General features: G+C 39.4%; 1 protein-coding gene across 5 annotated transcripts; it reads left to right on the plus strand.

The window, feature by feature from the left end:
- Positions 1-516: 516 nt before the first annotated feature.
- On the plus strand, positions 517-22,976 carry LSM14A (LSM14A mRNA processing body assembly factor). 5 transcript variants are annotated; one of them, XM_080638812.1, is made up of 11 exons: positions 740-869; positions 7,397-7,561; positions 10,446-10,609; positions 11,995-12,127; positions 13,245-13,367; positions 15,176-15,352; positions 15,664-15,726; positions 16,440-16,619; positions 18,157-18,328; positions 19,910-20,138; positions 21,127-22,976. In XM_080638812.1, the coding sequence occupies exons 2-11, from the start codon at positions 7,531-7,533 to the stop codon at positions 21,148-21,150; spliced, it is 1,296 nt and encodes a 431-aa protein (XP_080494938.1). In that variant the 5' UTR covers positions 740-869; positions 7,397-7,530; the 3' UTR covers positions 21,151-22,976. The 5 variants fall into 5 exon arrangements, with proteins under 5 accessions (XP_080494936.1, XP_080494934.1, XP_080494935.1 ...); XM_080638810.1 differs by lacking the exon at positions 7,397-7,561 and having other exon boundaries at positions 517-869; positions 18,160-18,328; XM_080638808.1 differs by lacking the exon at positions 7,397-7,561 and having other exon boundaries at positions 521-869.
- The last annotated feature ends 3 nt before the right edge of the window (positions 22,977-22,979 follow it).

Here is a 22,979-nt window from a genome sequence, read left to right on the forward strand (position 1 = left end):
TGCCCTCTAGGGCTGTATCCCATGGAACCTTACTAAGCAGGTTCCTGAAGAGGCCGAAGTCTACTTTCTTGAAGTCCAGGGCAGTGAGCTTGCTGCACCCTCTTCTCACTGTCCTGAGAATCTCGAACTCGACCATCTCATGATCACAAATCATGAGAGCATCCAAACAACTCCTACATCCCCCAGTGCTCACAGGTTACAGGCCGTGGGTGTGGTTTTCAACCTGCGAGAGTCCGAGGAGGGGGAGCCGCGGGCCCCTCGCAGCCCTAGACCAACGCAGCCAAGCATGGCAAGCACGATGAGGCATAGCCGAGCCCCGCGGCCGGGGAAGCCGCACTCCACACGTAGGCACCCATCAAACACTCGGGGCTCCGACACCACTGCATTAATATCCTGGGCGGCCCAAGCGGCCGCATCCCCGACTCAGCAGACCCAACTCCGCTCCCGCCGGCAACTCTCGCGAGATCATATCCGCTCCCGGCATCCATTTCGCGGCTGAAGCGAAGAGGGGCGGCTCTGAGGGAAGATGAAGGCGGCGGCCATGTTGGGAGCTTCAGGGCGCTTTTGGTGCGGGGTGTGCTGAGGGAGTCTGCGCAGGGAAAGCTGTCGCTGGGGGATCGACGGAAGGTCGGGATCGAAACAGGAGGAGTTGAGCGCCTACTACGATTCGGAGCCGAGCTTGCTTAGTTGTTTGTGGCCGGCTTCAAAAGGAAGGGAGGGGGTTGTCCCTGACCGAGAAGCCAGCACCATGAGCGGGGGGACACCGTACATCGGGAGCAAGATCAGCCTTATTTCTAAGGCCGAGATCCGCTATGAAGGGATCTTGTACACCATCGATACCGAAAACTCCACTGTGGCGCTGGCCAAGGGTAAGGACCTGGTGGAGTGCAGGACCGGGCCCTGGCGGCCCAGCAACACCTTAGGGAGAGGGCGGGAGGGGAGCGGGACCGCAGGGGGCCTGTCGGGATCGAGCAAGAACCTGAAACTGCGGCGGAGTTGGCGGTGGTGGTGTGCGGTGGGAAAGTGCGAGGGCCGGCCTGCAGCCTACGAGGGCCCAGCAGCAGCTGTGAGGGTCTTGGCAAAGCTTTAGTAAGAGTCCGCGTAGTTTCAGCCGCAGGCGCGTCCTTCCGCCATCCGCCCGAACGGATAGTCTGCGGCGTGGTTGGGGCGACGAGCGGCGCTTTGCGGCAGAGGTGGAAGTGAGTGAGGGATTGGGAGTGCGGAGGCCCCGGCTCCCGCGGCGCGGGCTGCTCCCGTGGCTTCAGGGAGTGGTATGGAAGACTCAGAGCGGCTGCCGAGGGACCGTCGCGAAAGAGAGCCAAAAACGTTATTTGTTTAAGGGCTGTTCATAGGATTCCTGAATAGAGTGAAAGAAGAACGCCCTTCGCGGTGGAAGTGGGTCAGAGTTAGTGCGTAAAAGGGAGCAGGAAAGGGGAGGCTGGAAAGAGAATTTCTTCGCATCGTAAGAGTTTCAGAGTATAGGGCCGCATTCGACTGAACTAGTACACATCCTGGGCTAGGAGGCAGCTGGGATCTAAAGGGGATCCTGTGAGTGTTAGGCTATCAACAAAGGCTGATTTTGAGCTCTGCATTTCGGAACTAGCTGCATGGCACTGTATACATCGAAATTGAGTACTGCCATGAGAATGTATTGTCCAGAGAATGTATGTGTATATATGTATAAGAAAGTTAGGAAGGTATGTCTACTGAGAAGAGAGTCAGACGGGGAAGTAAAAAAGAGAAGAGGGTCTTTGAAACTGGGCATCGAAGGACTTTCTTGTGCATGATAGCATGCCCTCAACACAAGTATATTAGCTATGGCAGTGAATGTGTAATATTGAGGTAAAAAATTGTCAGAATTTTTAACAACTTCTTTATAATAGATTCTGTAAGACTCAGTGGTGTTTTACTTTATGCTTCTTGACTCTGTAAAGTCTTGCTAACGATCTAAATGCATACGTAAAAGCAGAGACTTTATCCAGTCATCAGGTAAGGGAGAAAATTGCTTTGTGTAAACTAAATACTTGGGACTGAGAGTATTCTGAAGCTCAGTTACTGCTTGGTATGATAGGTTTAGCAAGTCAGCATAATGACAATCTGTTACATTTTACATAGTCTGTGTGTGTAGTAGTTGAGCTGTGGAGTTAATGCTGTGTAGCAGTTCGTTAGCTTTCATCTCACACTGGCCTTTGTGGTAATTCTTGTTTGTGTGCCTTGTCCTCTTACTCCCCTTCTCCCCAGTGACAAGCATTATTTAAGGAATAGATTGCTTTGGTCTGTAAATTTTTACTTTCAAAATGCTTTGAAACACCTTGTAGTTGGTTTGGTCCCAGGATTGCATACTTCATGGCAATAATAAACTTGCTAGATTTATCTGTTTTAAAACCACAGCTAGTATTTACATGAGAAAAAGCCTGAGCAGTGTTAGAAATTCCAGTTGCATGCTGTGTTTGTACAAATGTACATGCAAGGTTTGTACAAAAACACTTAGAATAATCTTATCCTTGAGAAACCTGTGATAGCCTTGCATTAAATTAGACAGTTTTACTAATGACCAAGTCAATTCTGCATGACTTCTCAAGAGTGGTTAAGACATATAATGGAATATCTGCCAAAGTGTACATATTTAAGATAGATAGAACTGCAGTTACAAATTTGATCTACTCTCTTCCTATAGCTCTCATCAGAAATGTAAATCTAAACCATTAAATTTGCTTTAATAAAACTTAGATGAGTTAGCTGAAGAATGTGTGTTTTGTAATACAGTGTCATGATTCAGAAGAGAATAAACCAGTGTTTCTAGGTCACCTAGACCCAAAAACCCTGAGATTAATCTGGAAGCTGATAACAATCAGATCAGATTGCAAAACAATTCACCATGCTTATAAACAAGATGTTCAACTCTAGATTACCAGCAAGACTCAACCTTTAGTAGGTTGTTCTGAATAAATGAAGGTTTAGGTCACATGAATGCAGTATGATAGTTTCATATGTAAAATGACAAGTGTGGTTAATTATGGCCAGATCGTTATGTGAAAAAAGCAGATCTTCCTTCTTAGCTGTCTGTAGCTATAAGCATGTTGATCAGATAATAGTTATCTCTTCTTCCTGTGGTGAGCCCAGAAGTCGAACCGGAACTCTTCACCATGGATCTTTACCACAAATACCGAAACTTTCTGCCGGAAAGAGACAAGAAAAGCCCCAAAAGATGACTCAATGCTTTGAGGTGATCTGCTAGGTAGCTGGGTTCATGTGACTGTTACCTGGCTTGAGGGCAGGGTCTCCTCTTATCACTGTTTATTTCCTAACTGAAATTACTGACATTTTGTAACAGAAACTGCAAAAGTAGAGGTAGAATTTGTTTTTGAGTAACTACCGATTTGCCTAACAGTAGGACTTCTGTGGGCTTAACTGAAGTCTGAGATTTATCTTATAAAGTCGTACATATGGAATTGCTTAATTTAGCTTAAATCTTCTGGGGTTTTAGACAGAAATAATACTTTCGGGTTGCTAACAGGGTATACTGATTATAGTCTTCACCTACTGAGGGGCAATCTCTTACAGTTCTCTAAACAGCATTTTGTTTAGAAAGCTGTGAACCGTTTGCTAGTGAAAGTTGTGGCCTCTCTTGCAAATTAGAGGAAGACAGCAAGTGTTTAAATAACAGCATTTTTGTCCTTATCATGGACTCTGGTAAGTGAAAGCAGTGCAGTCTTTCACAAAGTGTGAAAGTGTGTTATTTAAATAACAGGGAAGATTCCCATTGTCAAATTCCAAATGTTAAGCAAGGTGTACAAGTATTTGAGGTTTTTGTATATTATTGGTGTATACTTTTTTTGGGGGGATGGCCAGCTTTTGAGAGCTAGTGTTTGGAACCAAAAACTATCCACTCTTACTCTGAAGTTTCAAGTTAAATTAACTTGGGATGTCCTCTTAGTTCACACTTCCAACTCGTGCTTAATTTTGTCAACATCAAGTCCCAACTAATTTAAGGGTAGAGCGTTTGCAAGCCATGATTGTGAGTAGAATTTTCTTGCTGTAGAGTGATTGCTGCCTTACCTGGGGGAGTTACAGAATAATCTTGATCTTATGTATTGCAGCATTAAAACATAGATGTGGTCTGTCATGCTAATAACACATAATGTCTTTCTAGTTCAAGGCACTGATTTAGAGATTTTAATGTTGATAAGCTGTTTAAGAACAACCATATTGGGTCAGAAAAGGCTTTGTTCTCTAACAGCAGTGGAGAATCCTTAGGCATGTGGGTATAAGAAACAGAAATTATTTCCTGTCTCTTTGATATAATGCATCAGTTTTCAGTTACCAGTTGTTGGACCATTGAGACTTGCATTTGGAAACCCTGTCATTAATAATAATAGATATTAATGAAATAGCTTCCAGTAATACAAGTAGTAGTTAAATTTCTGTCATTTTTAACCATCTGTGATAGTTTTTTCCATAGTTTAATGACTCATGAAAGAGAAAACTTGCTTTCTTTTAGACTTTTACACAGTATTAATTGAGGAAAAGACTCAGAAATTTAGACAGTTAAATTCTTGTGGAGACTTGAGCATTTCTTATAGTTCAGGGGTGGGAACAGGAAAGGGGAGGGTTAAATTTGTATCAAGTTTTTTATGAAGTTATTTTTTAGCCAGTTAAATGACATGATCTCTCCATGTCTTGAGGTTTAGGGCATGTGTGCCAAACCAACCCTGGGCATAGTGTGTTACAGCAGTAAAATATGCCTTGTCAAAGCCCACTCCTGTCTGCTTCCCTTCTATCTTCTTCTTAGCTTACCACCCCCACCAGTAAGGCAGTACAGACTGAATTAATTGTTCTGAAGGTATGAGCCTGTCACAAGCTGGCTGCTTTGCATTAATATGTTTCCTGTAATGTGGTGTGCAGGCATCTAAGCATGCTTACAGAGAAAGGAATATGATGTTTTGAAGAGAGATGGCAATTGAAATTGCTTGTTCTCATGGAAGTGGTCAAATTTTAGTTGTCAAGCTTCTCATGGGTGCATTAGGGGGGAAAAACTGGTTTCCATGTATGTATGGTTAATACAAAGTAAGGCTGGTAAAATTGTGTCAGTGCCGTATATAGAGACTGAACTGTTTGCAATAGTTCACATTGTATGGGAAGAGAGTCGTCTTGCTAGTAGAATGTATAGCTTGGCTTCTGATTAACACTGTATTTTTCTGTGTTAATCAACAGGCAGTCATTGCTGTTAACTGATATAGTTGCAGTGTTTTCCTTGGATGCTGTAGTAGTATAATACAATAATATCTATTAAAATATAATATAGTAGTAACACTGAAGTCAGCCAAAATCTCTTCAGAAATTTGCCCGCAGCACTTTAATACAAAGTTAGTGAAACTTCTTTGAATCTTGTCAGGCTCATTGGTGTTAGTTTCTTTCCATCTAGCTACTTAATTGTGTGTATTTAAACTGACAAAAATATTATGTTTTGCTTTTAACTTATGATTGCCTTTTTGTTTGAAAGTTCCTAAGCCGGTTTAGCTCATTTAAACAAACAAAACAACCTCCCCTCCCCCCCCCCTAGAAGACAAGAAAACCCCCCAATGCCAAAAAAAAAAAATCCTCAAAATACAGAAAACAGACCAAAAAAGAAAAAGAAAATGTGCGCACACAAAAAATCCCAAACTAACAAAAAAACCTCACCACGCTTAAATAGACAGGGTAAGATTAAATGGGTTTACCATAGTTGTGGGAGGTGTTACAATACTATGTTATCTTTCACATGCTTATTTTAATTTCCTGTCACTCTTCAGAGTTTTATTATATATGAACCACTGTACCTGGTTCTGGAGGAAGAATGTTGTCTGAGTGAATTCCCTAAGAGACAGAGCTGGATAGAGCTCAAAGACTGTTATGCTCCAATACCTTGTGTTTTTTGTACTCTGGCAACTTAGTATTTCTGATTATGCAAAACTGTGGGTTTTCTTTCTGGTTTCTTTCCGCTTCTTTCTAAAATCCTATTGTACTGTCCACCTTTAATATTGGGCTTTTTCTTTGATGAGGTCAGATTATGTTAAATCCTGATCCAAGCTAGGAAGAAACTGTAGAGATAGCTATCCCTTTGCAAAATACTAAAAGTAACATTCAAGTCTTTTATGTTAGAATACTATCTGAAGAACCTAGTTGGGATTGACACTGCAAAATCATCAAGTAGTCCTTGTCCTAAAATGCATTCCTAGGTTGCTACCTGTGCAGTTCTGATTCCTTGTTTTAGAAGGAAATTAGACTTGGAGGTGATTATTTTTGTTGCTTTGGGATGAGAGGGGAAGATTGAACCCCAAATCGGAGGAGTTTGCTTACCCCTCTCTTCTGGTGTGAGTCCTTATTAGATGAAATTGTCTTTATAGTTTGCAGAAAGTTGCACTAAAACAAGTCTGGTTTGGGGCAGGGGAAGGGTAGAGAAAAAAAACCCAAACTCTTAGTAGCAACTGTTGATGTGTTTCACTGCAAAACCTGTGATGACCGTATCAGTGTCTTGATATAGTTGCATAGACAGCCGACTGTCTTAAAAATGAATTCTGATTTTTATTTTTTTTTTATATTGAAAATACTTCCTTTTGATGTTTTCATAATTTTCTGATAGGGAGAAAGACAAATTCTTTTTTACACACAGTACAACCCTTTACATCTTTAAAGGTGTCATTAGATGAAAGGTGTTCCAATTTTTAAGGGGAAAAAAAATAGAAAGGTTTAGAATGGAGAAAGGTAATTGCCAGTTCTTAAAACTGTTCTGTAAGCGTCATGTGAAATAGTATTAATAGTAAAATATTTATCCATGCAGCATAGCTTTGACTTAAGTACTTTCAAGACAGATTTCTTCAGTAGTTCATCAAATTTTTATCTGTATGTAAATGTGAGATGCAATCTCTAATTTACTACTCTTTCTTATGGTGTTGCTACTGCTTAGTTCGTTCACTTTAGTTAGAAAGCTAAATAGTTCAGTAACTTTATGTCCAGCTGGTAACTCAGAACCACGCAGCCGCTTGCTCACTCCCCTCCTTCCTTCCCCCACTCCCCAAGGGATGGGAAGGAGAATCAAAAGAATGTAACTCCCATGGGTTGAAATAAGAACAGTCCCGTAACTAAGGTATAACACAAGCCACTGCTGCTACCACCAATAATAATAATGATAAGGGAAATAACAAGGGAAGGGAATACAGCTGCTCACCACCCGCCGACCGATATCCAGCCCAACCCGAGCAGTGATCTAGCCTTTCCGGGCGACTGCCCCCAGCTTGTGGGGGTAAATGCCCCCCATAACTGGGCATGACGTGCTGTGGTATGGAATACCTTTGTGGCTAGTTTGGGTCAGGCATCCTGTCTCGGCTTCCTCCTGACTTCCCATCCTCCCTGGCAGAGCATGAGACTCAGAAAGTCCTTGGTCAGAGAAAACATTACTGACCAACAACTGAAAACATCGGTGTTACCAGCATTGTTCCCAGGCTGAAAGTCAAAACCACAGCACTGCACCAGCGACTAAGGAGGAGAAAAATGACTGCTACGGCTGAACCCAGGACACTTGGTAATGACACTATGGCCATTCTTGTACACCTTTGTAGACAAAATGGCTACCGGAGCAACCATTTCATCTCTCTACCATGGGGTAGAGAGAACCAACACAAAATCAACTCGGGTTTTACTTGCAAGACAGCAGGCCAAATGAAGGACCAAGTTCATTTATTAGTTATCTAATAAATAGAGTATAGGATGGCCAGAAAGTGAAGGTGAATCCTTGGTCAAGACAGTGATATAGAAAAAGCCTGATGAATAAAAATTTTGCAACAGTAATGCACATGACCAGTTGATAACATTGTTAAGCTATTGTGTATTACTTTGAACTAACTTCTGGCAATTCTTCAGCTTTGAATATGTTTTTTTCTGTAGAGGAAGAAGAGAAGACAGATTTATAACAAAAATGAAAAATCACTTAAAAGTATATAGAATCACAGAATCATAGAATAGTTAGGGTTGGGAAGGACCTTATGATCATTTAGTTCCAACCCACCTGCCATGGGCAGGGACACCTCACCCTAAACCATGCCACCCAAGGCCTCATCCAACCTGGCCTTGAACACCGCCAAGGATGGAGCATTCACAACCTCCCTTGGCAACCCATTCCAGTCCCTCACCACCCTAACAGTAAAGAATTTCTTCCTTATATCCAATCTAAACTGTTTAAGTTTTAACCCGTTACCCCTTGTCCTGTCACTACAGTCCCTGATGAATAGTCCATCCCCAGCATCCTTGTAGGCCCCCTTCATTCTCAGCCTGTCTTCATACGAGAGGTGCTCCAGTCCCCTGATCATCCTCGTGGCCCTCCTCTGGACTTGTTCCAACAGTTCCATGTCCTTTTTATGTTGAGGACACCAGAACTGTACACAGTACTCAAAGTGAGATCTCATGAAAGCAGAGTAGAGGGGCAGGATCATCTCCTTTGACCTGCTGGTCACACTCCTTTTGATGCAGCCTAGGATGCGGTTGGTTTCTGGGCTGCGAGCGCACAGTGCAGCTGGCTCATGTTCATTTTGTCATGGACCAACACCCCCAAGTCCTTTTCTGCAGGGTTGCTCTGAATCTCTTCTCTGCCCAACCTGTAGCTGTGCCTGGGATTGCTCCGACCCAGGTGTAAGACCTTGCACTTGCTGTGGCTAAACTTCATAAGGTTGGCATCAGCCCACCTCACAAGCGTGTCGAGGTCCCTCTGGATGGCATCCCTTCCCTCCAGCGTATCAACCGAACCACACAGCTTGGTGTCATTGGCAAACTCGCTGAGGGCGCACTCAATCCCACTGTCCACGTCACCGTCAAAAGATGTCGAACAAGACCGGTCCCAACACCGAACCCTGAGGGACGCCACTCATTACCGGTCTCCAGCTGGACATTGAGCCATTGACCACAACTCTTTGCATGCGGCCATCTAGCCAGTTCTTTATCCACCGAGTGGTCCACCCATATGCCTTTTTGCAGCACTTTTTTTTTTTTTTACCACCATTCAGAACAGATTTTGAGATGCACAGAAAAAGAAAACTTGATTAAATGAAGCTCAGCAGACGATATAAGTATGAACAAAATAATTGTAACCACTTAATGTTACTTTTCATTGTAATGTGGAATTGATCATTTTACCTCTTAATTATGTTTCTCAGAGATTTTTAATACTTGACTGTTTATGCAGTACTAGAAGAAGCAACAGTGATGGAAGATAGTTGGCAGAGCCTGAGAAATGATTTGGTATTGCTTTATACAGCTCTACAGGAAACTGCTTTTCTTGACTAATGGTTTTATGGCTGCAAATAAGTGCCTAGTGATGTCTCCAAGTTGTTGATGCATTTGAAAATGGAGGGAAAACAAATTCTGGTAAATTAAAGCAAAATACACGTATTTTCTCAGCTTAATCTGTAGTACCTTACAAAGCAAACAAAAACCTCTTAAGTTTAGAGAAAAGATAGTTGTGAGGGATTATTGAAGCTTCTACAAGTTGAGGTTCAGTTGAATGTGATTGTTATGATTTTGTTTTTTCTTCCTGGTTTTAGTTGTTTAGTTTTTGATTACAAAATTCTAGCATTTGAAAACATAGCTCTTTGAATTTTGTTTGTTTTGCTTTATTTTCACCTAGGGTTGGCAGTCTTAAGGTGAGGAAAAGTCTTTGAGAGCGTAGTGAAAGTGAGCTTATGTTACCCATACACAGTGCTAGTGATTTTACGTAGTGCAGAGGCAGAAGCATGATAAGCTTCATCCCTGTGCAATGTGAAAACTGGTGGAATTCAGGTAAATACTTACAAATAAATTTAATGCCTTGGTATGTTGCACCTTATGCAGGCCCAATTAAGAAGATGGTTGGGGCCCAGTGAACTTACTTAATCTGGCAGAGATCGTGAGAACCTTGCATCACCAACACGCCTTTTGCTTACTGAAAATTGCATATACCTACTACGGAATTCCTAATTTTTATATCAGTCTTGATTCAGACGTGGAATCAATTGAGAAATACTTTGCTTTAGGTAAATTTTAATAGTTGGGTTTCTAGGAAATGACTTATCAGACTTCATTGGTGTTCTTATTGCTATAATGTCCAGAAGGTGTTAACTGCAAAAAACTGCTTTGTTGTTTCCCTTTATAAAACCATCAAAATACTCAATGTGAATGATAGCATAAATGATGTCTCATTGAAAAACAGGTGTCTTTCTGCTTTATTTTCAGCTGAAATTTCTAAGATCAAATAACTTGTTTTAAGTCTGAACAATTGGTAACAACAAAGGATATGCTCCCTATTTGGTTTTTTTTGTTGTTGTTGTTGAACAAAATTTTTTTCTATTTGTTTAAAGTTGTTGGTATCCGCAGTATATTTGAAACCTTTTTGTTAAATGCAAGATGTTTTTATTTTTCCTGCCTTCCCAATTTTGCAGTTCGCTCCTTTGGTACAGAAGATAGACCAACTGATAGACCTATACCACCTCGTGATGAAGTCTTTGAGTATATTATATTCCGTGGCAGTGACATTAAAGACCTGACTGTCTGTGAGCCACCAAAGCCCCAGTGTTCTTTGCCACAGGACCCTGCTATTGTTCAGGTAAGTCAAAGCATATTTTTAGATGTTTGTTCCTGAAGTTATAATCTGGTAGCTTTAAATGCTTTCTAGCGGAGTGTTTAAAAAATAAAATGTTTGTTGCTGTAAAGTTCACAGCCAAAGGTAAAGAACTGTGGAAGGATTTTCTTCTGAGTCATATCTTTTAACTGTGAAAGTCAAGGCTGAAACCTAACTCTAGCACAATGCACTGGATACCAAGGCTGACAGTTTTTCCAAAACAACTTGTGACTTTTAGTAGACCTTGATGTCTTTTTTGAAAGGTACTGGGATTAGGAGGACATGTATGCAAGACTTCTTGGAAAGGTAAGACTTGGTGTAAGTCAAATGAAATAGAAGCTGAAACCTCTCAAAATCATTAGTGATTTCTTCTGTTCATTTTGTTTTCTTTTTTCATGTTCATCTCTTTTTGATGACTCTAAAGTTTCATCTAGCAATGTGTTTTTAAACAGGCTTCATACGAAAGGGCAGTTACCTGAAAAAGGAATACTTGGTTGCTTGAAGAGAAAGCAACTTATATCTTGAAGTCTCCAAGGTTAAATAATCCATTATTTCTTAGTAAATAGACTGACAGGGATATTTTTGATCACTGAAATTTGTTGGCTTGTTGATTGTGTTTCTGGGGTGTCTTAAAAATCATCTCTGAGAGCAAGATGGAAGTTCTTGGTTCAAATGGAGCTTAGTAATTATGTAAGTGCTTGCATTTCTGATGTTTAACTACTCCATAAGATAAAATTCTTTATGCTTCCTTACAAAGTACTCTTGCAATCCTCTGAGCTCTTTTGCTAAATGTGATGCAACTCCTCCTGTCAGTGGTGGCTGAGAGCTGTGAAATAGCATTACTGCTAAGCCAAGTAATACTTAAGGGTCTGCCTTTCTCCAGTATGCTTGAGTCTTTTGTTATTCTACTGCTATTTTGTAGTATTTGAAACTATAGGGAAAAAGATATGACATTTTCCAAATATGATGACAAAAGCTTATACATGTTGAGTCCAGTATCTGAGGTTTTAGGGAAAAGATTGCAGAATTTTGTGGTACTGTTTTCAGAAGTTTGTGATCTTGGAAAGGTAAAAGTACTTCCTAAACTGTGTAATGCTTGCGAAGATGTTTTCTGCTAACTGTTGTCCATGATGAGTTTTCATACAGAGTAATGTGTGTAATTTTTTTTTTTTTTTTCTGTCTTCACCTGTGTTAAAGTGGTTAAATTCTTGATATTAAAAGAAGCAACTTTGTGAATGTTGGCATCTTGTATACATACTAGCCACAGCGGTGGTAGGGTAAATTTGAAAGAGAGTATCTGTGTTTCTTGCCTTGCAGAACTATTTCTTTTTGCTTAAACATGAGTTTCTGCAAGTGTATTTTGTCTTTAGTCTTCATTAGGATCTTCGACTGCATCTTCATTCCAGAATGTGGGGTCCTATGGTCCTTTTGGCAGAATGCCTGCATACAGCCAGTTTAGTCCAAGCCCGCTGGTGGGGCAGCAGTTTGGTGCCGTTGGAGTTGGTATGTTGCTTTTGATTATTTGATGATTTTCTGTAAGTGAAGTTATGTATGCATAGACAATAATCACTGCTTACAATTTCATCTATGTCTTACTTAGTCTGAAGGCAGATCCAAGATCTTCAATCTGTCTCAGTCCCACAATTTATCTCAAAAGCAGTGTCTTTCGTAGTCTTTGCAGCTCAAATCAAAGCAATGATGATTGAAAATTAAACACCCTATCTCATAAAGGGTTCCATGCATTAGTGCATTCTATTTTGTATATATTCATTGTATTCATCATACGTTCATTTTATTTCACAAGAGGTAGGCAGCTCCTCCACAAAACCTGCATAGCTGTATTCCAGGTTGACGAGGTAGTGTGGACTTTAACAAGGGGTTTGGATTGTTCAGCAATACAAGTGCCAGCGCAGTCCTCCAGCTATTCAGAAGATGGTAGCCTGGCATGAAGTACATGCTTAAAGTATTTGTGAGCTGCATTGGTTAAATGCTCCTTTCAGATGCTTTTGGAGACTCACCAACCAGCTTTCAACCAGCTTCCTCCCTTTTAAGTTTGTTGTTGTTGTTTTTTCTTTTTATTCTGCCTTTTAGTTTTTCACATGGGAACTTACATTCGTGTAAATGTTGCAGCATCAGCATTACTCCTGGTGCTGAAAATGTTAGCCATGTGAAAGGAAGGCTGTAGAGCTGGACATAACTTGATATCAGTTAATAAGATGTGGCAGTCATATTTTTGTTTAAAATATGTCAAGTGGAAACATATGCCAGTACAGTTTGTTTATTCTGTAAGATGCTGTCGTGACTGCTATCTTAATGCTTGTGACAAAGGAGTTAGCAGTGATTTTTTTTTTTTTTTTTTTTTTTTTGTTTTGTTTGTTTGTTTGTTTTTTTGGGGAGAGGTTAGATCAAAATGTTACAGTCTTAACAACTTACTGTGAAAGAATACATGTATCACATTATTCTTAAAAGTGTATGGGAAGGGCAGATTTACGTATATTCTAGAATAACTGCCTAATATGACTTCACTAATCATTTAGTGCTAATTTGAAGAAAAGCAAACCAAAAAAAACCCAGAAAAAAGTCTAAACCAAGTTTTACAACTGTATTATTTCTTTCTAAGCAGGAGGTTCTTTAACATCTTTTGGAACAGACTCTTCAGCCAGCACTAGCATGTCCCAAAGCACTACAGTTGGTTCTGCATTTACAACAGATGCAAGATCACTAAAGACACAGATGTCTCAAGGTAGATCTTTTTTAATAACTCTTTGATCTTTTTTGACCAATTGTGCCTCTGTGACTTATGTGATTGCCAGAAATGCTGTCCAAACAGCTGAATCCTGACATGTAAACACTTGATATTAAAACCAGAAAGCACTGAGAGGCTTTTGACTTCCTCTTTAAAAGTGTTTTCCTATCCTGGTGGGCTGCATAGGTAACTGCTAGCAACCTATCTGTTGCACTCCTTAAAGCGTCTGTATTGAACAGCAGGACTTAGTTCCATTGAATACTGTTTGCAAATAGGTGCATATGGAAACTCAATATCTAGTTTTATTGCTGACATGACAAAACTCAAGGTACTTCATACTGACTGAATTGTGAAGATCTTCAGCCTACAATTTTAAGATCTTTATTCTTAAAGGTATTTTTTTGTTAATGTGTATCTAGATGAGTAATATTAACAACAGAGCTGATTGCCTGTAGAGAAAGTGACATGACAGTTAAGTCAGCTTAATAGTAGTAGAATGTATGGGTAGTTTGTGTAATACTGGAAAAAGAAAGTAGAAGCAAAAAGGAACTTTTCTATGCTTTTTGAGTGGCAAAGAGAAACTAAATGTTGACTACCTTCACCCTCACTTTTCATGCAGATTTGTTGATTGCTCCTCAAAATCTGAATGACATTATTTCTTGCTCTTCACTCCTCTTTGCTGCTTGTAAAAGTGTGTTCTAAGATATATTCCTAATGTTGTTTTTAAGTTTATGCAGTCATGTTAAAATGCAAAGCACTTGCAGCAAACAGGGCTTTTCCTGACTTCTATTTGAGATTTGTATACCAGTTAGGACTATTTTCTAGGGTTAGTTGAGGGGATTACCAAATAATAGGTTCTAGGTGTGTGTTGCGTTAATGGAAAGTAGGGGGGAAGTATGCTCAGCATTTACTGTTTCTGTGTTGAAAGAGTACCTTGGGTTTCTGTAAGTGAAATTGAAACACATATGATCCTTGAACTTAATGTATGACACATAGTCCAGATGAATATATATTCTGACACCGTATCTCCTGGGGGGCACCGACAGGTTTTCACCTCTGTGTGTTTGCTTTTGAAATATTTGTCATCTTCATAGATTCTGTGTTGTTGGGTGTGGTGGGTTCTTGTTTAGTTGGTTTTATTGTGGTGGTTTCTTCTTTTTTAAGCTCTTTTTTAATGGGATATAACATTGCTCTTTTACTTACTGGGTTTTGAATCTCATTCTGATTTCTTAGTAGGTTTACCTATATGCTGTCATAAACTTGTCTGGCTGGATCAAACATCTCCATTCTAAACATGCTTCTGGCTCCAGTCATGCATGCTGCAAATTGAAATGTATGAACAGCACTTTGTGGCACCTAGCCATCACCATTCATTTACTTTGTGGTGATCATACAACAGAGTGTGCTAGATGAAATGAAATTTCAATATCATAACTACATCTCTGCGTTTAAGAGAAGTCACTTTCCACTTGGCTTTCCAGAGAAGCAGAAAGAGTATTTTTACCTCCAGTCGCTCAAAAACTGTAATTCCACAGCAAAATGCACATCATGGATGGGTTGGTAGGGATCAGTTGTCCTACCCTTTTTTTTTTTTCCTTTTAGGCTGGGGAAAGGGGAATTGCTGAATAGCCTTCATTCTAGATTAGTGTATCTGAGGGTACAGAAATACCTGTTTCTTTGGACACAGATATCTTGACTGGTAAGGCAGATAAACCTGTCAGTCTAGATTGCTGGAGACCAGTAGCTCAAATTTGTAGATGAGAAATAACTCTTCAGGTTTTGGTTTTGTTCTGGTTTTGTCTCAGGTCGTTCAAGCCCTCAGATGGAGCACTTGAGAAGGAGCCCCTCCATGGAGCAAGCAGCACAAACAGCTTCAGCCCACTTGCCTACTCCAGTGCCAGTTGGGAGGAGGAGTCCTGTACCAGCCCGACCTTTGGTGTCTGCTAGCCAAAAATTGTTAGAGAATCAGGAGCACAGACGAGGTAGCTTCGAATAATTTTTATATGGCTTATTTTTTTCCATACACATATGAAGTGCTCTTTTGAAGGGTAACGTTTAGAAATTTTCTTGCTGTCCATTTCTGACCTAGATTATATGTATTTCTTTTTTAAATCAAAGCATATATTCAAAATGTCTCTTTGTTTTTTTTTTTCCTTTTATGGGTTGAACTTCTGGTTTACTCTTTTTATAGGTTTGGAATTTTTTTGAAATATGAACTACATAACTATATACAAAAGTATGATCAAAGATTCCTGATTGGATAAACAAATAACTTTTTTATTTCCAACTTTAGCTGAAGCACACAAGGTTTCAAGATCAGAAAATGAACTCAGAAATGAAAACAAACGACAAATTGGTAAATCTTGTTTTGAGAAATAGCTGTCATGTTTCCAGACTTCGTAAATTTTTTTAAAAGTCTGCTGAAATACATCATTCTCTGTAGTTTGCGAAGTGTTGGGACTTCGTAAACAGCCAGAGATCTTGCAGTTCAGATTACATTAGTAAAGAATTTATGTATTTAGAATTATTTCATGTAATTGTTTCTAATGCGTAACAGTAACTTTGAATTGGGGTCAGAATCATACAAGCACAAAAAGTCAACATTATAGAGAATGCTTTAAAGAGCAATCTTCTGATTGCTCCATACTAAGGAATTTGAATAAAAATGCAAAACCAAGCAGTATGCATGTATTTAGAAACACAATAGCATAAAATAAAACCTGTCACCTTTTTACAAAAATGATGTACTGAAAAGCCACTAACATTTTAACTCTTTTTTCCAAAAGCTTTATGACTTCTAGAAAGTCATTTTAGTACCAAGTTCAGTACCATTATGCTTTGTGTGTCACTGCCGTAATTACTGTAAGTGAATTTACAAATTACAAGCTGCTCCAACGGGACTTCTAGCAACAGAAGTGCAGGAAGAGGATGCATGAAGTCCCAACCTGTTACCCCAGGAATTAAAAAACAAACCAAAAAACTCCACCCAAAAAAACCCAACCATCACCACCACCCTCAAAGAAAAACCAGTCCACAAACCGAAACAAAATGCAATTTCCCGCTTTTCAGTTGCAGGTGGACCTGCAGCGCGGAGAGGCCGTGGAGGTCACAGAGGGGGTCGAGGAAGATTTGGTATTAGAAGGGATGGTCCAATGAAGTTTGAGAAGGACTTTGACTTTGAAAGTGCAAATGCACAATTCAATAAGGAGGAAATTGATAGAGAATTTCATAATAAACTTAAACTGAAAGGTAAACCATTTTTGCTTTATATTTAATCATGGGAAAAAACTCTGTCTTGCTGTTTTAATCCTATCTTGAAGAACAATTTATAAAAGACATATTAAGTCTTGTTTGCAGTTCTTAAAAAATCAATGAACAAGCAAACTAGAATCATCTATTTAATTAAATGATTGTGTCAGTATTTGAGTTTTGAAGGCATTTTAACTACCAAATATCGTACATCATGTTCTAACAAGTCTGTTAATTAAAAATTAAGATTACTTGAGCAGAAGTCTCAACAGTGTTTACTTTTGAATTCTGGGAAAGACACAATGGAAGAAAACCTGCATTTATTTTTCCAATTATTAATAGACTAAAGCAGACATAATAACATGAGTTTGGAATCAAAACTTTGTTGGAGGATCCACAAGAGTTTCAATTTAAGAAAGTTTCTGCCATTTCTTTTGCTTTTACCCTTTTCCAAGGAAACACAGGAGTAGTTTGAATCCATATTGCCAGCATGTTTGTCTTTATTTTTGCTAGCAGGCTTCTGTTTTAATTACCTCATTCTCTTGTGACCAGCCACCTGTTTGTTACACTGCTGCTTCTGTTTTTGGACAGAATTGTTACAGGTTAAAATACGGAGTTCCTTGTTTCAGTAAATGACTTCTAAAAAACAGGGAACAAAAGGTGGGAATAAGTGGTCAGATTTCAGTGTAGAGAAAGCCACCAGTGGAGTCCCTTAGGATTTGTTCTGTGATGCTTACCTCTTTCTGGATCATTTTTAAACGAGAAATGAGTTGACAGTTTGCTGTTGATACAATATTTTTTATTATTCAGAATAAGAAAGAGGAAGGGAAAGCAAACTATGAAGAGCTATAGAAATGTTTTATGAGACAGAGTGATGATTTTGTGTGTGTTGTGGAAAGGTTGAGCTGGCTATCTGAATTTTATGCGTAGCATTATGAGATGTAAATTTATAACCATTTAGGAATGAGACTTTAAGACTGTAATAGGTAGTTCTGCTGAACTACCAGCTTCCTTTTCAATGCCATTCAGAAAAGTAAGCTGAACTTCAGGCATTATTAGGAAGCAGATACAAAGTCAGTTTGTTGCATATCATGAGTGCTGGCCCTGTGTCTCAAAGGAGTAATGGCAAAGCTGGAAGACAAAGGAGAAGGGCAACAGGGATGAGAAAAACATGAACAGCTTTTACGAGGAATGACTGAGTGAGGCTTTTAAGTTTGGAAAGGAGGTAGCTAGGATGGTAGAAAATAGATGGCTATCAAATGCATTTTACCACGGGTTTCTTTTTGTTTTGGGGGTTGGTTGTTTGGTTATTTTTTTCTTAATTAAACCTACAGAGATTATAGAGGATATCAAACCTCCAGACAGTAGCAGCAAAACATCCTAATTGATGTGTCAAATTATTTGACTTTCCCATTAAATTTTGGAGGGGGGTTTTGTATTTTTGAGCAGTTAGTATAGTTTCTGTCTATCTGGAAATAAGTTAATAATGCTGTTTTGTTTAGTGTGATAGCCTGGAAAGCTTCTGTTTATTTTCCAGAAGATAAACTTGAGAAACCAGAGAAGCCTGTAAATGGAGAAGACAAAGGTGACTCAGGTGTTGATACCCAAAATAGTGAAGGGAATGCGGATGAGGAAGATCCACTTGGCCCCAACTGCTACTATGACAAAACCAAATCCTTCTTTGATAACATCTCCTGTGATGACAATAGGTATGACCTGTGAGGGGAAACTTGTTAGTCTACTTAATGCCTGTTTATGTCGCAAGTTAGTGTCAGCACTATTCATTAAAGTCCACTCTGATTTGAAAATGAGTAAAGCTTATTTCCACGTGCAGTAGGCAAAAAAGAAAATAGGAATACCAAGCACAAAATTTATTTGAGGGCAAGTCCAGTGCAATAATAAGAAAATATTTTAAATGGTTTTTTTTCAAACTATGCTTCTGGAACTTAGTGTGTATACTCCAGAATCTCTTTTACAGATTTGCTGAAGTAGGTGTTATGATTTGTTTTACTTTCCTACTAAACTACCACTTCAGTTAAATCAGTTACAACTCTGCTTTGGTAATGGCTTCTAAGTAGATCACATAACTGTCTTGGCAAGTCTTGGTGTTGGAATGGGAAGACAGCATTTCAGGAATGTTAGAGCTTGTCTTTTGCTGTTGTCTTTCTTATTAGACAAGATGATACGGATTGCTGACCTATATGAACTATGGGGTGGAGAGGTGTTGAGATGTAATGGATGGGAACCTAGCTGAGAGTTGATTCCCTGTTGTGGCTGAGAGATATAAAACGTACTGTTTTGTCAAAGTGTATTTGATAGAGTATATATGTTCATTGTTACTGTTTGTCACAAAGAGGCAGGAAAACATAGATGTGCACCTTCATACTTGGCTACACCGGTATGCCTGGCCAGCACTCTCAGGGTGGACAAGTGAGATAATGAGAAACTGCATGGCTCCTCAAGTAAACAGTTAGAGATCTGGCGTAAAGCCGGTTGTTTTTCATAGGGTATAAAAGCAGGACCCTTTTGTGGCCAAATACAGAGCCTCCCCTATGGGTAGACACACTGCATAGGAATTTGCCCAATTACCTGAAAATCCTGGCATTGGCTGCAGCGGGGCTTCCCAGCTGAAAGTGTGGGCCTGGATGATGAGTCAGTGGTGATTGGTCATGTATTTCTTCTTAATCTCTGTTCTCTCTATGGAGTAATGACTTGATCCATTGCTAATTTTCCTCTGTATTTATGTGTTTATATGTGTGTGTATATATATACACACATATCTGATTTGCTTTATTGTACTTATTTACTGTATATATAGAGATATAGACCCTATTCATGTTAGCATGCTTGTTTAGTAAACTGTGTACAGCTGGTGTGTAACATGCTGTTTTGTTGTGTACTCTGCCTGTCAGCAGAACACGTACTGACAGCTAGATAAAATAACATCTGTAACTGCAAACTCGTATTTTTTGTGTCTGCTTTTAAATTGCATATAGCTTTTCAAGATTTATTTAATTATGTTATATGCAGAGGATACAGCCTGTGCCCTATATGGGAAACTCTTACAGCATTATTAATATATAATTAGTGGTACTGTAACATATCTCTTTTTGTTGAGAGAAATTAATTGTGGCAGACACCTAGATTCTTGCAGAAGGGATAATGAAGATTTACAGTGGGATTAACGTATCATTTTTTGTTTCGTGGGCTTTTTGGTGTTTCTGACTAAGCCAGGCAATCTTCCTTCTGAAATGTGTTTTACAGTGATCCTTGTTTCTTTTGTGTGACAGAGAGCGGCGACCCACCTGGGCTGAGGAAAGAAGATTAAATGCAGAGACCTTTGGGATTCCACTGCGTCCCAATCGCGGCCGTGGAGGGTACAGAGGCAGAGGAGCGATTGGCTTCCGAGGTGGAAGGGGACGAGGAGGTGGAAGAGGTGGCTTCACTGCCCCGCGAGGATTCCGTGGTGGATTCAGAGGAGGTCGTGGAGGCAGGGAATTTGCTGACTTTGAATACAGGGTAAAATATATTTGATGTTACTGTGACCTGATCCACTGTTCTTGGAAACTAGTAGTGAGAAACCTCCTGCTGTTAGATTTGATGTTGAACTAGAATTTTGTGAACAATACTTCGCAAGTAAATTTTCCAGTTTATATTGGAAACTGTGTAAATTCAGTTCTGTATGAAAGGTTGTGGATCATACGTATGATCTTCAGTCTGCAGAGTTCAGCTCCTTGGAAAACCAAAATCTTCTAACAGTTTCAGTGCAAGCCATTTTTCCTGGCATCAAATGTGTATATGCAACTGGAACATTGGCTTGTGAAGGAACAGCAGTAATACCAGCACCCTGTTCAGAATCAGTAACAAATGTAATTAATCAGATTGGTGCAAGGAATTGTAGGCTTTTACAACTCTGACTGGCACAGAAAAGCTTTCTTTGGTAGTTTACTGCATGAGCAGTTACTTTATGTCTGAAGATTTAAATATTTTTAATAAAAACAAGGGGGGGAGCCTTTTTTCATGGCTAAGGATTTCTGACTGTCCCTCGATTACTCCTTTGTTAGTTTGCAACAATCAGTCCTGTGATTTAAAGACATTTTTGGCAGCTGAGCATATATTGAAATGAGGGGTAGAAGATCAGAATTTCTGCATGAAATAATTTCACAGCCTTCTAGATAAGTGGGAGGTGGTGTAAAGACCTAGGATTTGTGCCACGTCAAAGTGATGAGCTGCTTCAGCATGTGCCAGTTGAGGGACCATTGACCAGACACTAACCCTGCTTGCACAGGGAGGTCTCTTTTCCTGTTGCGAGGACGGGAAGGAGTCGTCACAGTGCATCTTGGCCTAATGCTGTTGCCCAGATTAATTTGTGATTATATTTTTGTAGTTGTTTTTGTGGTGGTTTTCTTTTTAATTATTTTTTTTGTTTTGGTTTTGGTTTGTTTTGTTTACAGGGGCTTTTCGTTTTGCAGATTTAATTTTAATCTTATACTGTTGTTCCCTCTAGAAAGACAACAAGGTTGCTGCATAGTCTACAGGAAAGCTGAAACCGGGTGAACATCTAGATCTTCTTGATCCAGAGAATTAGTTTGAATCTCTGCAAAGAATGAAGTTAATTTGCTGTATACTTGTCACCAGCACTGGGATTTAACTGTTTAATTTCAAAGGGGTGTAATGCAGTTACTTATGAAAAATGGCCATCTTTGAAAACAGTGAGCATTAAATATATTTGAGAAAGAAGGATGAGTAATTTCTTATGTATAGTTAATTATAAAGCAGTACTTCGATGGAGTTCAAGTATTTTTTCATCACTGAAAGGATTTTTCTTATTACTAAACTGTATTTGATAATTGCTTCAAGTTGTAAGAACAATTGTATGCAGGAGGCCGTCGATACTGTGAGTGTTTTGACCCACTGAAGGTTGTTTTTTGGAAATCCTGTAATATCCCTTTTGAGATAGTTGTACTTTTATCAACTAGAGTGCTGGACAGTAGGTAACTTGCTTTGTCAGTCAAGTATGTACACACAGTAAATACTGTTTCTTAGGCAAAGGAATCTTTTTATATAGTTGTAAAATTCCATTATATCCCATTGCCAAAGAAACATCACAAACTTTGTATAGCTGTATAAAAAGCAACTAATTTTTTAAAGAATAAACATTTTTAAGTCAGCAAACATACTGTGTTATTGCAAAAGTTGATATGCTGAAGAACACTGAATTAGTTGTTTTTCTTTTGTAGCAGCTTTTTGGGCTTAAATGTTTGATTTTTGTATTTGGACTCTAATGAAGACTTTAAAATATTCTTCCATCAAACAAAACTGGATACACTTTTCCCTTTTCTTGCAAGGATATAATTCTTTAGTTTCCTACATATCACAGGATTTGACCAAATTAAAGGAGATAGTTTAAAATAAGGAGAACAAAAAATTTAGTGTGTCAAATTTGCAGTTAATTTTACTTAGTGATAAATATTAACTTTCTTTTTCTAATGATGGACCAGGCACACAAGTTTGTGATTCTCCTGGAGTGCCTGGGTCTGATACATGTCTCCATTCATCAGTTCTTGAGCTGTTAACTTTGTTGTAATACCTGTAGACATAAGCAATTTAAAGAATTCTTAGTGTTTGAAGTTGTTTGCATTTTGCTAGGCCATAGCTTGGAGACATTATGACCCTGGTTGTAAGACCATGAAGTCACAGCTGACGTAGAATGGACTCTGCCAATCACGAGTAACTAGTTATGATGTTTTGATGCGCTGGAATAGAAACCCGGTCATTTGTGTCTGTCTGTGTGTATGAAGGCCACAGAAATAAAGGGATCCAAAGATTAAAACCTTTTGTTCTAATTTGCAGATTTCATTTTATTTTTCTTCTTAAACTTCAAAAATTCTTAGTGGTGATAAAAGGTGGAAAACTGCACTGTTGGAAAATTGGGATATTTAAAAGTGGTGATAGAATCTTAATTTTGTAACTTTTGTATAGCACTACAGGGAAGTATTTTGTAATTGGTTTCCTTATTAAGGTCAAGTAGAAGTTGGATAATATTGTTTAGTAATGTTTTTTGCATGTTAACAACAATGCCTTTTGGGATCCACGGATCATGAGTGTGAGCAGCCGTGGGGGATGCTGGACCGCAGAGCCAGTGCTGTGCTGTTGCAATAACTCTGTACTGCAGGACGTGGCCCGGGCTTATTTAAACACGAGTTGTAAATACGGGCGCTCTGTGCTGGGAAGGGGGTGAGGCGGTCCGGCCCTTCCCGCGGGGCTGCCAGCAGTGGCTGCGTGCCGCGCACCGAGGGGATGTACCTTTTGTTTTCACATTATGTTCAACTCCAATAAACCGTTCACTGAACCCCGGCT

Source organism: Psittacula echo, assembly GCF_963264785.1.
Source record: "Psittacula echo genome assembly, chromosome: Z".
Lineage (NCBI taxonomy): Eukaryota > Metazoa > Chordata > Aves > Psittaciformes > Psittacidae > Psittacula > Psittacula echo.